We start from the raw sequence: 17,580 nt of genomic DNA on the forward strand, positions 1-17,580 counted from the left end.
TTGTTAACTGTTCTGAAACTCGTGTCTGTTTCACATAGCAAACTCCTCTACAGAAATGCCAAGTTCGCTACACTCGGAGCTTTATTTTATTGAAAATCTGTGCACTAAACATTAGCACCCCGTTATGACCAGCAATGAATGGACAGCAAAGCTGCCAACTAGAAAATCGATTTTCTTAAACACAAATATGGACCCACCAGAAGAGCAGCAGTAGTCTAAATAGTGGGCACTATTTTTTTTATTTCCATGCAAATTTGTCCATATAAGTTTTTTTTTTCCTCAGGGAAAAAAAAATATGTCAGGGAGGCGCCCCCGCACGGTGTGCGAAATGTAAATGGCTGCACTATTTTTCGTACAACGAATCCGCTCGCTGTTTGCAGCCACTGGCGGAGCACACATGTTGAAGCCGTTCTGGCGCAGCCTGGCACAATTTCCATCAATTTTCTGTGTTTGGCTCAGTTTGGCACAGGAATTTGCATTTGTATCAAAATGGCACAATTGGTGCAGGAGCCCCACTCCTGGAGATATTGCCCATCCACACTCGATGCCCAGCTTCTCAGTGTCGGTACTAGCCAGTCCTTGCGATGAAACTCGCCTGGCTATTCATAAGTCGCAGAACTCTTGTCAGGGGAGCTCTCCTCTCCCATCCCATTTCTACAAGGCAAGTTCTGCAGCACTACAGCAAGTTCTACTGCATGCGACGACGGGCATCAAGATGCACAGAACAGTTGTGTGGTGGATCCTTTATTCAATCTATGAGGAAAATACTCTATGTACATGCACAAGCAAGTCGACTGTGCCTCTTATGTACAGGAATTCTGCAACAACATAAAGGCAATCTATGCTTCACAGTTTTTCCTGCTACTTTACCACGTAACAGGGCTGTGGAGTGTAAAAAACCACAAAGCCATCATGTGTACTATCTGCGTTCTGCTCTTTACTCTTCAACAAATTGCTCTGCAGGCTAAATCTGTCGCATTCTTTCATAGCATGCATAGAATCTGCAAGTCCGGTAACATCTTACTGTGAACTGTATAAACATATACATATACTGCAACAAAACATTCCGGCATTTCATTTCACACACACATAATGACCTGCTCAGTAACAGTCAAAACGTAAAGCAAAAATGACTCCCTCCACACTTGAACAGCACTTTCCCAGTCCTCACTGAAGAACAATCGTGTTGCGAATTTCGGCATGACTCCATCATTAAGCACTCTCTGAGAGAGCTGCATCATTCCTCATATATGCCTGCAACTGCACACAAGATGCTGTATAGATATATACCTCTAATATAGAATTTCAAGTGGGCAGACAGCGCATTGCAAAAGCGAAATACAAGGCTGCAAAACATAACAGATGAAAATATGGCCTAAGAAACAAGTCAAAAGAAAAATGTTAGCCATAATACCTCAAAAATAAAAAAATAAAAATGACAGAAAAAACAACAAAACAAAGCCACTGCAATTACACTAGAAATTCAGCTAACCTTACTTTGATCGGCCAGTGACCAAGTCTGCTGCAACAACCTTTAAGAACGCAGTCTCCATGGCAAAATGTGGGTGGTTGGCTGTCTGTAATCGTAGAAAAGTGCACAGTGCACTGCCAGACACTGGCCCACTAGTTCAATGTCACAAGGATCCACACATTTGGTATGAGCTACCCTGAAGTGTGCACACAAAGGCTGGCGCAAAGTTGACTGAAATGCCCAGCAGAGTATCATGGTCACTACTATTTGTTCAACATAGAAAAACTTACTGGTTTCGATTGAAACGCTTCCTTGCAGCATAGGTACGATTTGGTCCTCGGCTAACAATGCAATACAGACAAACCTGAAAGCATTATACATAGCCACTGTGGCACTAGAAACCAAACAGTTTTATGCTTTTGCATTGGCAGCAACAGCAGCCAAAGTGCTGAAAATGTTGTTTTGAAAGGCCACGTTTGAACAATGACTTGCAGAAGAGCGGGTCCAGCTATGGAGCTTGTGCTAGGTTGTGTTTAAAAGAATGAAGGGCAATCAAGCTGCTTCACTATACGGCAATGCCATTAAATAGGTCACCTGTACTGTGTAAGGCCAGTCTACATGAGCAACTCCAGTGCCTGATGTCCTGCACTTGGAACAGAAACCAAAATATCAAATTGCCTTAAAAAATATCACCAAGAAAACTTCCAACCAACTGAGTGACAGCTTGGAGGAAACCTTTCAGATAAAAGTGAGGGCACACTTGCAGAAAACTGGCCAAAAAAGAGAGCAGCCAGAAGAATCTGTGCACATCATTGTTCAGTGAAGTACCCTACCACCACTAAACCACAGACTTTTACCAGCAGACTCGTGCAACCTGCTCAGCACATAAATTATCATAAGCTGCCATTTGAAGTGCCACAGAGAAGCTAACATTTAGTAATGATGACTGGAATATTATTAAAATCAAATGTATGAAGAGCTGAGACATAAAAGGGCAAATCAGAAAGTCTTTGCCCCTATTTTCTTTTTTAGCCAAATTATGGCTGTAAATGCGAAGTCAATATATCCATTCCCAGCGGTGGACCTTTCTTGGACCGGCCCAGCCTTATTTTCAGGTAGCTCTGCAGTACGGCACTGCTGTCGGTTGTTGAAGATGGCAGTTGTGCTTCACATGTCCATGGCGTACGAGCAACGTGCAATTTGTTTCCTATGAAGCAAGGGACAAATGGCCATCGAAATCCACAGGGAAATGCAGCCCCCGTATGGGGAAAGGTGTCTCGCTCTGGTAAGTGAGAGATGGTGGTGTTGTAGCTGACAAATGGCCGCAAAGTCTGACAGTGGTTCCACAGTCAGCCGGATGACTTCTAACACAGGGGCATCTCAAATTTAGTACTGCGAAGGGACAAATGTCTGAACCAATGTGGGAACTATGTGGAAAAATTGAGTAAGGTACATAGAAGAGTATGTATATTTGTAAGTGTCTATATGTACCTTATTTTGGCTAGTAAAAAATAGGGGCAAGGACTTTCCAATTCGCCCTCATACTTTAACGAGGCCTGATGTATGCCATGACAGTACTGTGCAACTTAAGAAATGAAGCATCCAGTGTGGCAGCAATGACGAGATAAACAATACACCACTCACTTTTTCCAAAAGCACAGAGACATAGCTGCACTCACTTGATCAACACCAGGCTCATTATGGATCACAACTGTGCACAGTGGCACCTCGATGGAGAAAGCCTTTATAGGCTCACAGAAATTCGCTAGTAGTGCTCAAAAAGCATTTTTCTCATACTTTTAACAAAATGCCACTCAATGTGATTGACATTAAAGCAGTGAAAGTTGGCTTCTGGCCCCACTTGCAATTGAATTGCTGTAATTCTTTAGCAATGCTGCAAGAACCAAGGCTAGAGCAATGTTTGGCAAGACCTTCAAATAAAGCCCTGCTACAATGCTAACGGTGTACTAATTGTTGGTATCCACACAATTTTCAAGCTCTTATGTCAAGTATATTTCTTCAGAAAGAAAAAAAATCCTGCAAAAGTGACTTCCAAATAGGTTCTACTGTAGGTTCTAGAGGACTACAATGTCTCACCAAAAAGTCCAGAAGCAGCACACTTATGCCACAAGGAGGAGTTCATCACACCAGCAGGAGTCTCATTGAGTGGCAGCAAAGTACCATCTCTCTCTTTGCCCCATCCATTCAAAATTAAAGAAAAAAAAAACAGTGACGTGCCAAAGTCACTTGTGGCCCTCGAGTGTAAGCAGTGCTTGGGTGGCTATCACGGAGTCGTTGAACCAGCTCTTGGCAGCCAAACCCACAGAGTCCTCCACAGGGGAGGAGTCCATCACTAACAGCATTTCTCCGCCAGGTGCGGTGGCAAGCGTGGGTGTGCCAGAGACCACGATGGGGGCGCTATGCCTGACCAGTGCTGCAGCTTCCCCACTGGCAACGGCCGCAGCCGATGTAGGGTCCTGAACCCAGGTCCAGCCGGGCACCTCCTGCACAGAGGTCCCCACCTCCAGCGAGAGCGATTCGTCGGGCAGGCACAGCACCAGGTTGGCCCCACTTCGGGCCACCGCCTCGGCCGTGCCCTCCAGGCACTGGATGGGCTGCATGATAGGAGAGCACCGTCGAACGTTCTCAATGCCTCGAGTTCAAATAAAGGGTCTTGGCAACATTTACTCATTGGAGTGTCAGTAATTTTCCTTAGTGATATAAACTGTAAGTAAACTACAAGGCAAAATTCCTTGATGGAATTTGGCTAGGTTCAATGCCTCACTCCCACTTCATTCCAAAAGGGATATATGTGCCTACACACATTACTACTGAAGTCAAAGAGCTAGTTGGTTAGCCACCTAGATGCATCAAGCCTGCTTCATTAGGCAAAGCACTGCCTTGATGCCTGACTGTTTTATAAAATCAGTTGCCCCTTTGCACATTCCAACTTTTGACTTGCCACCACAAATGTCAATGTAAAGCCATAGTTCACAAAATAAGGAAGACACCTAGGAACAACTCTACTTATAGAAGACATTTTGTCGATCATCAACACTTATCGAGTTTCTGCTAAATATAGACTGCTTAGGGTCCAAAGTGGTGCCTTAGTCCAAAAAGAAAAAGTTACTAGCACTGAAGGAGCCTAGAGCTTCACTCAAAAGACCAGCAGCTCTTCTAGTCAATTTTGCAACAACCTGACCACCCTCCATGTTTATTAAAACGGGACAGAAAACATCACTATTGGCTGTACTCTTTTAAGTGACATGCAAGCTTATCGGGGCGCCCATGCACAGCCCCTTGCCATGCCCGAGTAAAGCCGTGTCACCATTTCCATTCACTCCTTCCCCAAAATAATTTACAAATGCCCGACCCCCGAGTACTGGTCACACTATCAGAAAAATTGGTTAAAATGAAATTGCATAGCAACTCTTATTTGTACAGGCCAGTTGCTGTGATAAAGCTTTTCTCTGCATGCTGACTGCGTCCACCTCTGAGCTCAGTTCTTGTTTTCTAACATGGCAGACCAGCGTAAAGAAGCGCACGCTGCGTCTGAATTACACACTAATTCAAGAGCTGCTTATAGACCATGATTTGGAGGACTCCCGATATAGGCGTGTTTGGGTGACAACAATAGCAACCAAGAGGCTAAATTAAATACCTAATTATTCATTTTTTTCTTGCACAGGGCTGTGGCATATTGCTTAAAATGTTCAAAAGAAGATATTGCACCTACCACTGCACTGTTCTTGTTCAAATTTCAAAGAAAGAGAGCATTTTGGGGTCTACATCGTTCAGTGTAACACCTGGCACAGTTAATTGCCTGGTCCTTAAGCAAAAAAAATGGAGTTGCCTTTGTTTATGGGGATGCAAGCTGCTGCTGCTGCAACGTCGCTAGCATAAGCTTATGTCAGCGCCTCCTGGCAGCTGCAGAAGATAGCCGTTGAGGGAGGGTTCTTGCGCGTTGCCTGCTCCTCTGAAACAGGCAGCAAACCTCCCTGAATGGCTGCTTTCTGCACCTGTCAGCAGGCGCCAAGACAAGTTTATGCTAGCACCGTTGCAGCTGCAGATTGCATCCCCATAAACAAAGGCAGCTTTGTATTTTCTTAAAAACCAGACATTTAACTTTACTAAGTGTTACACTGAATGACGTAGACTGCAAAGTGTGATTGTCTAGCGAAATTTGAGCAAGGACAGTGCAGCGACAAGCGCGAAATCTTTTTTTCAGACATTCCAGGCAAGATATGCACGTCCCTGTATGTTCTGATGATACTGTCAACGAGTAACATTTGTATGTAAACCCTGCTGATGTTCTACAGAAACTTGTATTTTGGAAAGACCTTCAGCAGGCAGAAAGCCAACGCCTGAAAAGCCTGGAACTTGTAGGGTTCAGCATGCCTCCTGCAAGGGTAACAACATTGTCAGCAATGGTGTTACTGTCTTTGCTGAATAAGTACTATAAACATTCATCAGCTATACAATCACAAAAAAAGGACTTCAGCTTTGCCCTTCCAGTTTCCAGCGCTCAGCCATCCGCTTCTGTAGCACCACCTCCTTCCACGGCCACGAAATGCAATCATGCCAAGTTATTTATTGCTCTTCATATACAGTGACGAGTTTTCCTATAACACTTTTGAAGATTTTGCGTTTACCCCTGCTTTGTTATTGCTCAAATTTTACAAAAAGATAAAATTTCACAGTGCATATAGTTCACTATATCACTTGGCCCTGTTACTTGCCTGGTTTGACAAGAAAAAAAGATTGCCGCAGAACCAACCTTCCATTCATATCTGGGCAAGTGATAGCTTGTGCATTATGACAAGATGCACACTGTGGATTTCAGTGGCGAACACGTCCCTCGCTATGGTTGCCTAATTGCGCTGAATCACTAGACACCATGTGCTTGACCTTGCAGATGCATGCCACAGCATAAGGAAAAGAGCCAAAGAAAGCGATCACATTAAAAAATGAAAATTTGCCTTCACACCCGTTGGTGTCCCACATGAGAACAGGTCTCTGAGGCCATGCTTTGTTGTGCTGCAAATGCTGAAACTCACCAGTTAGAAGGGGCGTAGCCATGGGGGGGAGGGCTTATGGGGCTTATACGCCTCTATCACACGCATCGGGGGGAATGGATTGGATGGGGGCGAGATCTAGGATTCTGTGAATCTGTGAGTGCGTAACATGTTTATTTGCCCTGGTTGATGCATTATATACACTGACTTTTCCTTAGATACATAGATTTATTGAAGGCATACGTATATTTAAATGTCTTGTGGCGAGGTTTTGTGCATACGTGCTTTGTTTCCAGTGACACTTTTTTGCTCTTTATCAAGCTTGATCTTCGCATTTGTATATCCCATTGTATCTTCGTGTTTCTAATGTATGAGGGCGAGTCAAATTAAAGTGAGCCTACCCATCCCGGGCAATTATTGTTCCGTTCATTATCTGAGAGGCCTGCACGTAGCACACGCATTTCTCATTTACAAAAGTGACACACAGGTGCGAGAATAAATGTTCTTTAATGCTCTCATACACTGGGTTGAACATGGTTGCGTGACGTAATGGACGCCCCAGAAGTTGAACAGTGTGGGGTTGCAAGGTTTCCGACAGCTGAAGGTGTTTTCTTAAAAGAAATTAGTTGCCGTATAGCTGCCGTGTACGTTAAACATTGCATTTCATTGGCCACTGTGAAGCGTTGGAGCAAATGTTCAAAGAAGGGCGTGAAAGTTGCAAGGCGATCCAAGACCGGGCCAAAGTCACCGTGCAATCAGCCCCAACACAATTGCAAAGGTTGATGAGCTGATTAGACAAGAACGGAGGATAAGCGTCGATGAACTGGCAGAGCGTGCGAACATTAGCTCCGCTTCCGTACACACCATAATTCATGAACACTTGGGCAATGGATGCCCAAGATTTTGAACCACTGCCAGAAGACTGGAGAATTCTGGCGCTGCCTTGACTCATCTGATCTGGTATGACAATGAGGGTGACGACTTCTTGTCTGCAATGGTGATCGGGGACGAACCATGGTTCAACTACTACGAGCCTGAAACACGACGCAAAGCTTACAGTGGAAACATTTGAATTCACCACCCCCAAAGAAAGCAAAGGCCGTCATTTCTGTCGGAAAAGTGTTGTTGACATACTTTTCGATCGTCAGGGGCCACTACGGATAGAATTTGCCAAATATTGAAAGAGTATCAATTGTTTCCGATATATTGAAATACCGGATCGGCTGCCTGTCGCAATCAAGAATAAATGACGTGGAAAATCGACGAATGGGGTCATCTAGTTCCATGACAATGCCCATCCCCATGTCGCTGATGTAGTTAATACAAAGCTGGCAAAGTTCTAGTGGGAAACGCTGCAACATCCGCCATACAGCTCAGACCTGTCGCCTTGCGACTTCCACATTTTGGGGTAGCTGAAAAAACAGCTCAAGGAAACCAGATTCGTGTTGGACGACGACGTGAAAGAGTCAGTTGCAGGCTTTTTGAAGCAGCAACCCAAGAAGTTTTACGAGACGGGAATCCCGCGACTCATTAGTCAATAGGACAAATGTCTAATTGCTCATGCAGACTACTTTTAAATAAAGTACACCGTTTGTCATACGTTCGCCTTGGCTCACTTTCATTTGACTGGCACTCGTAGTATATTTTGCAGAACTCCTGCTGTTTACACGTGCTCTCTGTTAGTTAATTCGAGTTTAATCACGCAAGAATTAAGGCCATGCTGTGCCAATTAAAGGACAGTACAAAATCCAATGTTAAGGCAGCAATAGCTGCGTTACCTTAAAGTCGATGTAAATATCCAGTTTCATCTAGAAACTCGAACAAGTTACTGAATGGCACTAGCCATCACCCAAAAATAATGCAGGGTGTAAGGGTGTAATTATGCAAGTGATACAAATTGTTGAAATGTTCCCGCCTCTGTGTTTCAGTATGTGGACATGACATAAGTAAGTGGTTTACTGTAAGCGATTCATTGCATTTTGCGCAAGTTGGTGGGTTTTCTTTTCGAAATAGAATATTGTGCGCTAGATGCGTGTGTCCAATTCGAAGTTGACATAACATCACCTCATAGAACCGTGCCTGGTGTCTGCATGATTTCCACTCGCGAAGCAGGGGTTTAGTCATACGTAACTTGTTATTTATGCACGAGTTCCATTTTTGTTCCCATTTTGATGTTAGGGTCTCACGAATCACTCGGATACTGTCTGTATGGAAGTGTTATGTGTGTTATCCTTTAGTGCCATGCCATGGATGCGCTTCTATCTGCCGCTTCATTCCCTGGTATCCCAACATGGCTTGGGACCCAGCAGAATCGTATGGTTCCTCTGCATTTCTTATTAAAGACCATGTTTAAGATATCGCCAAGCAGGGGTTCAGACTCAGAGTCTAGGTTTAGAGCTCTCAGGGCACTTAACGAATCGGTATAAATAGCATTCTTCTGCTTGTTGGTAGCTTTTTCTTAACTGCCATCCATATCGCATAAACTTCAGTGGTAACGAGAGTAGAAAAATTATTTATCAGAATGCTATTTTCCCAATTTTTTGTTACGATGCTGACACCTACGTATTCTCGAGTTTTAGAGTCGGCAGTGTAAAATTCCGTGTAGTTTTTATATTTTTCTTGAATAGCTCAGAACTCTTGTATTATGTGTTCTTGTGGAATCTCTTTTTTCTTTAGATGTGTTAGTGTCCAGTCACATAGCTGTGTAAAATTGCACCATGGCGGCAATCTTGGTGGCCTTTCAGCAACCTGCAGGGCTTCATGAGGAACATCATAAGTCTGACAGTATTCTTTGTGTCGTAAGATGAGTGGCCAAATCATGTTCGGTTTATTTATGTAGTGTACTTGTTATTTGCACTGTCTTACGATGTTGTAGCATATATGTTGTGGTGATGACTGAATTCTTAATACATAGCAAAGTGTAAGTAGTGCTCTGCGGTGCTGTAATGAAGGCTCATTGCAGTCAACGTATAAACTTTGGACAGGCGATGTTCTGTAGGCACCGCTCGCCAGTCGGAGGCCCAGATTATGAACTAGATTAAGTCGCTTAATGTAGGACTGCCTAGCTGAAACAAACTACACTACCGTAGTCGAGGATTTTGGTGGAATTACTCATGATACACGACCGGTGACAGCTGCTCCTGCGCAATCTATTGGAACAAATGACAGCGTCATTTTTCACTGGCCGTTGCATATGTACAAGAATGTAAATAAGGTTCTTGAATGACAGTTTCATTAACATATTTGTCCTCAACTTGTTCATTCCATGGCCTTTATCAGCAACATGCACTGCTTTCCTGGTTTCGAACCGATATATTTTTAAAGTTCGTGTGATATTTTCTTTACTTATTAAATAGACAAAAAAATATAGAAGCATTGATATAAGTTATTTTAGGCACAATTTTTGGCACATACGAGCATATTCGTTTATGAAAAAATACATATTTTACTTGTTTTGACAGTGTGTAGCGTTCAACAAATTGTTAGCAGCATCTTTGGCAATGACAATGCAGTATGTATTTGACCCATGAATCCATGTATTTGATCCCTCAACAAATTGTTTAAGAGGAAGCTTTGCTCGGGCCCAACTTCGACGCGGCTTATTCAAATACATGTAAAGCGCAGAAACGCTTTTCTGAGATAACCCCTGGATCGCTTTTAATGGAATTTGTTGCATTTGAGAGAGAAAGCTAAATTATAGTGTCTGTTGGAAACGAAATTTCAATTTAAAGCCTGAATTTTGCTTAAAATATTTTGAAAAATTAGAAAGTTCAAAAAAATAGAAGCACAACGTTTACAAATGAATAGCTCTGCATCAAGAACAGATATTGAGATTCTGTAAGCAGAATCTATTAAAACAGTTAAAGTAGACAAAATTGGTAAGCCAATTGGTATCTGACGCGAGTTGGTTACGTTGCGTACAAGGGCCGTATTTCCATAATACTAAATTTTTTAGAATCATGTATACAACATGTAACAATTTTGTCTGCTGTAGATTTACTATTAGATGCAATTCACAGATTTTTTATATCATTTTCGCTGTTGAGTAACAGAGTTTTAGACATGATAGTTTCGTTTCCTGGAAATTTGCAATTTATGCCAATTATTAACAAAGAATTGCCAACCTAAATGAAAAATTCGAAAGCAGCAGTCACTATAATTTAAGTTTTTCCTTTATATGCAACAAACCTAGTCAAATTTGGTGCATTGGTTGCCGAGAAAAACAAATTCTCCATCTACATGTATTTAGATACGAGCACCCAAGCTAAAGCTTCCTCTTAACGAGGAGGCCGAGCTGCAACGTGAGCCCTCCCCATGAACGAAATTTCTGGCTATGCCACTGCCAGTTAGTGTCACAGCTGCCATGCTTTCGACATCACTCATTACGAGGAGTGCAAACAACACAACTTCGGTCTTTTTTTTTCTGACAGACCAGGCAACCACCAGTGCCAGTGTTGAATGATGCAGATGATAAAATGAGCTTCCAATGTTAAAATTCAGCAAAATTAAAGCAGGGGTAAGTGCAATGTAATTCTTTTAACAATATTTCTAAATAAGAAACACAGGTCACTGTATCCGATTGCGCATTCACCTGCTACAGTACCTTGCGTACCTGTGCGTTCTGTGCACGCATTGCAGAGTAGTCATGACAACGGCAGTGACAGTGGTGTTCCCTATTTGCGTCGAAGAAACTTTCACACGTGCTTTGCTGAGCTCCTTCTGCCTGCGGTCGCGCGAAATGAGGGTAATCATTGGGAATGCGATCTGTCAATAACCATGTTTAATGGCACACTCGCATGTTTCATTCACAGCGAGCTGAAATAAGCCAACAGCTGTAGCAAGGCCTGAATGTATGGCACGGAGAAATCTCATGATTTCAAGGGCCATGGCTCCACAGCTGCCAGCATGGAACAATAACAGAGTGTCGATACGAAAGCGCAGCTCGAAGACAGACATCTGGTAAAAATACAGCTGGGCCACCGCAGCCTTTAGCCTTGTAGGAACAACAACGAGGAAGAGGACACCAAGGCATGGCTGAGGGCAACAGTTCCCTGCTGATAACCGCACTCATACAAGACTAGTTTAAGAATGTTCGCTTAAAGGGCCCCTGAAACGGTTCGGACAAATTTTGTAGGCGCATAGGGTACAGCTTAAGTAGAACATTCGCACCACAATTTAGTGAAGCGTTACGTATTCATAGAGTTACAAGCAATTAGAAGTTACCCTCCTCCCTAGCCATGCCTTTCCTCCTCAACTCGCTCGCCGAGCGAGAGGCGCTAAGCTCCGCCTTCACTGGTCCTGCGTCACGATGCAACGTCACATCGTCCACTTCCGGTTGTTGGAGCACGCCTCCTCCCGCGCGAGACCTCTCCGCTGGCCGCTTGGCCGTCGACCGAGAGCCATCGAAGCAGCGTGCGTTGCGAGCATTCTGTCGTAGCGCCGAAGGTGGCCGGTACTCCGCTAAAAACAGGCAAGCTGGTCATTTCGGCAAATGACTGGAGGCATAAACTCAAGCTGATGAAGGAACTTTAGCGTAGACGTACGTGAGCAGCCTGATCGGTCTGCACGGTCCAGACACTTGTTGGCGCAGCGCTTAACCAGTCAAACGAAGCGCTAATATTGCTCTAACCAAGTGTAAAACATTTTAAACATTTATAAGAACAACGTGTTGATGATTACACTCCTGCGAAAAATACACACCAGCAGCAAAGAAGAATGCACTTCGTTGCTGCTACTGTGTATGGTTGAGCTCTGTGCCACCAGGTGGCTGCACCGTGCAGACCATTCACATTTACCTTTCTGCTCATCTCATGGCTCATCCCGGCACAGTCAAGCGGCCAGACCCTGTCCCCTTGCGCTTGTGTTTGCCCTAATACCGGACTTGCGAAACGCTATTGCGTTAGTAATCTTCCGCTGTAAAGTGACGGCCACAAACGCGCAAACCCTGGCGCCCATCGGATAGCCGCAGTCCGATGCGCAGCAGCCAGTTCGCTCGTATGCTGCCTTGCAGAGCGACACGATTTCGCAACTTCACATCTTTCCAGTCGCTACGTCTGCAGCCCACAACGCAACAAGGGTGATTCATCGTGCTCACGAAAAGACTGATCGACACTGACGGCGGAGCTCTCGTCAAAGACTGCGCACGTTGTAACACAAGCAGACGACACTTGCTGTGTGCCGGAAGTGCTCAAGTGTACTAAAAAACTATTCTTGTGTATTCTCTTTAAGTTATTTTCTTTTTACAAAGACAAAGTAACTAACATTCCAACTATTACGAGCATCATTTGTTCACCATAAAGTTGGAAAAATTATCGACCACGCGCCCTGGTCAGCCAATCAGATAGCTCGCCCATGTGACGTCATATGGGTTATTTGCATCATATGGGTAGGGGCGGCTTAAAATTCCGCCGAGCAGTGCGCTGCGATCGACAGCGATGTGCATTTTTAAAACCTTATAATAAATTACACGCTTTACGCAGAGCACTTAGATGTGTCAATTAATGATCAGAAGGACCTACTCTAACGACTCAGTACGTTTGTAGAAAATCGCCAAAATCGTTTCAGGGTCCCTTTAAGATCATTTTAGTGGGTGTTACTTTGAATGCATATCACAATTGTATTACATCTGTCAAACGAGTTCAGAAAAACTCTGCTCATTTCATTTTATCTATGTGCAATTGAACTGAGAGCATTAAAAAAAAATTATAGGGCTTTACATGCGAAAACCACCATCTGGTTATGAGGCACACCGTCATGGGGGACTCCAGATTAATTTGGACCAACTGGGGTTCTTCAAGGTGCACTTAAATCCAAGTACGCAGGTGTTTTCTGCATTTCGCCCCCATCAAAATGCGGCCATTGCGGCCAGGATTCGATCCCGCAACCTTATGCTCAAGGACCAACACCATAGCTACCAAGCAACCACAACGGGTGAACTGTGAACATAAGTGCGATATATACTATCTTAAGTGCGATATAACCTTATCATTACCATTATTGTCACTGCCGCAAGGTAGCCAGATCAGCACTATTTCCTAAGTTATACCATCACCCTGTACTGCAAAATGAGTCATTGATCAACCTATATATGTTTCACAGCACAGTAAACATTGTCATTAGGTAGGGATTATTTTATAAAACACAAAAATTCAATCAATATCTTTTCTTTCTCATACATGACAACAATGGAACCATCTTCCTGCTGACATTGTTTTAATAAACCATAACCACGCCTTTAACCAAGCATAAGCTAACATTGTATAAATGGCCACTCTTCGTACCGCGCTTATTACTTTGTTCATTTCTTTGTTTGCGTTAAGCTTCTATTTTTCAATATTACTAATTAGCTAACATAATATTAGTAGCCAAGCTTCTTGTGTACACTTTAACCTACTGCCCATTTCATCGTTTCTTGTTAATTGTATAACCGCTCCCCTTATGGCTTTGGCCTTAAGGATATACTAAATAAATAAATACCAGACATATTCCACAACTTACATTAGTTTTTTTAAAGGACAGTTAAACCACATTATTAAGTTGTGCTTATGTAGCAGTAAAACAGCCACCTCTACAATGAGAGTAGGCATGGTGAACCAGAAAACACAATAAAAGAAAGGTGGCAATGCTGTTTTGAAATTATGACACCAGACTGGTTTTACTTCATGAACTTCGACAGCACCTACTTGGGGCTAGTACAGTCTTGTTTATTGGTAAAAGAAAATTCAGCAGCATGTTACACTCCTGAAACATGTGAAGGCAAAAGCCTGCTGCACACGTGGTAATGCTTTAAGATTGGAGGGGTCAGTCAGACTTCATAAGAAGCAAGACTTAAGAAGCAAGGCGCCGTAGGTTGACGACCTCAACGACACATGCAAGCACCTAATGCACTACCTAAAGGTTCTTTCGTTCTCTTTCCTTCCTTCTTTCTCTGTTCTTTTGTTCATTCTTTGTTTCTTATGTTCTTGCTTTCTTTCCCTGGTTCTTTCTTTCGCTTCTTCATTCATATTTAGCCATTGCATCTTTGCTTGCTTATGGGGCTGTGAGCCATTCCCAATAGGTTGTGCATCATATTTTTTGCGACACTGGACTAGACGCCGCTTTTTTCGGGTATAAGCTATTGCAAAGATTGACTTAAGGCTTTCGCCTTAGCAAGTAAATTGCATTTTAAAGAAGCCAAGGACTCAAGCTAGCAAGGTCTTGTATTTTTTCTTATTGTCATAACAGCCGCAATATTAAATGAGCAGTAGCTGCACTGTGAACTTGCGTGTTCCTTGTTAAAATAAGCAGCTTACGATAATGCTCCCTTGCTTCATTATCAGTATAGCAATTAAATCTGGCTACTGCGTGTGCGTGCAAAAAAAAAAAGAGAAAGCAAAATCCTGGAAAACCAATAAATAAGCAATCTATTACACTTTGCCTTTGTGCACCCTTCCCATGGCACACCTTCGTCTTGTCATCCTACGCATCACACCAGCATGCCTCTCCTGTCTTCATATATACGCCCTTCCAGTGTCAATACAGTCAACTGTTGTATCAAAGGGGTGGGAGGGAGAAAGGTGTGCAAGGCTGGCAATGTGCAGGGCCGGTGCGACAAAAACATGCCGTGCAAAAGGGGCACTTGGTTTTGAACCCGGCTCCCTAAGCACATCAGACCATGCTCTACCCATTAGACTACGGACTACTCAATGATGCAAGTTAGCCTGACAGAGGGTGAAATTGGGTGAATTTTCCAAAGAATGCTAATCGCATCAAAAACGTCAAACGTTCTGACACCCCTAGCTGCACGCTTCCAACCACCACTAACATGCACTTTTGACACGCCACAGTCTTGGCAGAAATTTCCGAAATTTAGGACACTTTACAGGCAGCCATTTGATATTCGGACTTCACTTGCACAACCGCACGCCAATTTGGCCACGGTATTAGGCAAAAAATAACATACTGGTCTTAACACGTTGGCGACATTGTCGTTGGCCATGATGCCAGTGCCTCCTAGAAACCAAAACAGCACCTACTCAATCCAGTATTCACCGACCATGACCAAGCCATAAGACAAGCCAAGCCAAGTCACTACGTGTTAAAAGCCTTGAAAGGCTGCACCCGTGGCACTGGCTGTTTTTGTGCGAGTTCCATGTGCCCAGAGTTTATTAATTTACATGTAAAATAGCTACATAGTCCCGGGCAAGCTCTGCATGCAGTTTCAAGTGACACTGATTCCACCCTCGATCTCTGCACCAACGAGGATGGTGATTAAACAAGTGCAACACAATCATTGTTACGAAGAAATCTGTGATCCCTCAACTATCACAGCTCCATCGAGGTCAAGAAAGAAATTAAAGGTCTCGTTTTTGATCTTGAAAAAGATTTGAATTCATTCATTTTGCCGTTGTTTGTTCACTCAACCTCTTGAATCGTTCGACCAAATCCTATGGCCACGTAGAAGTCTACTGCGCGCGTGCACAGAGAATACGTAACGCCAACGAGGAATCTGCCGTGCGAGTGTTTGCCGAGAGGAGGGGGCTGGCTGAGAAGCTGGCACGCAGCTTCAGTAAGTTTGAGGCCGCTGTCGTCGTGCTAGGCCGCCGCAGCATCAAACGAAAATAACACTTATGTCGCGCGAAGTGAATAAATACTGCATGTTTTTTCCCCTTTCATCGCACTCTCTCTGAGTTCCGTTTTCTACAGGTAAGTGGGCGATCTCATGCTATTTCCGTTAAACAGTACTACCGTTTAGTACGTACTTTTTCCGAGCTCCGGCCGACTACGGTTTAACGAGGTTTCGCTGTACTGGCTTTGCAGCTGCAGCGCTACATGGCACCGAGGTCAGCGTGAAAGAGGAATCCTGCCTCGGCACACATCTAACACATTACTTGTTTCGACAATGGCAATACATTGTGCCGCTATATTGATCCAATGCACTACCGTCTAAGTCATGGTGAGAGGTGTTCTGCCAAATCTTTTTTGGTATACCAGGCCTCCGCTCTCAGCAGTGTCACCTTTTGGCTATTCCAGAAGTGTGCAAGCTACTACCACAACTTGATACCACCTTTATCTCTCGTTCCACAAGCGTTTCAATGTCCCACTTGTGGAAATGCTCAACTCCAACATGTCCAATGACGTTTTGCCCACAAGGTTCTTGCGACTTCCCCGCACAGCTGTACACCACCGGCAGTCAGTATAATTGCAGTATAGTACGAGAGATGGCGCGAGTGTTGCACTGCTAATGCCACCTAACGGCGGGATTACTTCAACGCAATAGGGAGTAGCCCGTCTTCCTCTTTGACTTTGGTGCTCTTCATGGGACTGTCCTGCAGTAGGCTTCGGAGCTAGGCACCGGGATGGACAACCACGATCATTCGAATGAGCCACTGCTCACGTGACTGTACACAAACAATTAGGCATTGGTGTCCGGCCAGGGTGAACATATTCATTTGATATCCTGTAATGATGAGTCAGACTTCCTCAATTCATTAGCACCCACTAGCACGTTCTATGGGTGGCGATTCCGCTAGCTAGCTGTATAAAAGGCACAATGAGTGCCTTTTTGATTGTTTGCACTACTGTGTTGTCGTTCCTTTGTCCCAAGAGCAAGTTTAGACCCCACACAGCAGAGACATCAGAGACTAATAAATAGTTTGGACTAATAAAGTATCTTTCAAAATACTTTCCCTGATAAGTTCAAGGTAAAACATTGATTGCTGAAATGAAAAACAAACATAACTTCCTTTTTAAACAAACATTTCATGCCGAAACCTGAACGCTAGTATGTCAGTGTGACGCCATGAACTTCACCAGTATATTCTCGTAATTGAGCCGTTATGGCACAGCTAAAGGTTCGAAACACTTGCTACATTTAATATTTGGCTCGTTTGGGATACAATTTGGACCATTCTTCAAAATAAATAGTTAACTAGGCTTGAGCAGGTTTTGTTCAAATTCACCACTTTGCAGCAATCTGGTGCAGGAACTTCCAAGGCAGCATTGCCGCCCGCCTTTTGCCTTCCCTCTTTCCTGGCTTATCGAACATCCTTTCAAAGCAACAGTAGATTTTTCTGGTTATGTAGTAGGACAATTTACTAATAGTACAACTAAAGT

The 17,580-nt window shown here is 43.7% G+C and overlaps 1 protein-coding gene across 4 annotated transcripts in view; it reads right to left on the bottom strand.

Moving 5' to 3' along the window:
* Window positions 1-728: 728 nt before the first annotated feature.
* LOC126539925 (uncharacterized) overlaps window positions 729-17,580 on the bottom strand; it is a 32,135-nt gene continuing 15,283 nt past the window's right edge. For 2 of the 4 annotated variants that reach the window (XM_055075166.2, XM_055075161.2), the window contains 2 exons: window positions 11,099-11,209; window positions 729-4,086 (listed from right to left, as the gene is read on the bottom strand). In XM_055075166.2, the coding sequence (XP_054931141.1) occupies window positions 3,715-4,086; window positions 11,099-11,209 (483 nt within the window). In that variant the 3' untranslated portion in view covers window positions 729-3,714. The remainder of the gene's footprint in view (window positions 4,087-11,098; window positions 11,210-17,580) is intronic. The other 2 variants (XM_055075172.2, XM_055075167.2) reach the window with 1 other exon arrangement.

This window comes from Dermacentor andersoni, chromosome 3 (genome assembly GCF_023375885.2).
Source record: "Dermacentor andersoni chromosome 3, qqDerAnde1_hic_scaffold, whole genome shotgun sequence".
Classification (NCBI taxonomy): Eukaryota; Metazoa; Arthropoda; class Arachnida; order Ixodida; family Ixodidae; genus Dermacentor; species Dermacentor andersoni.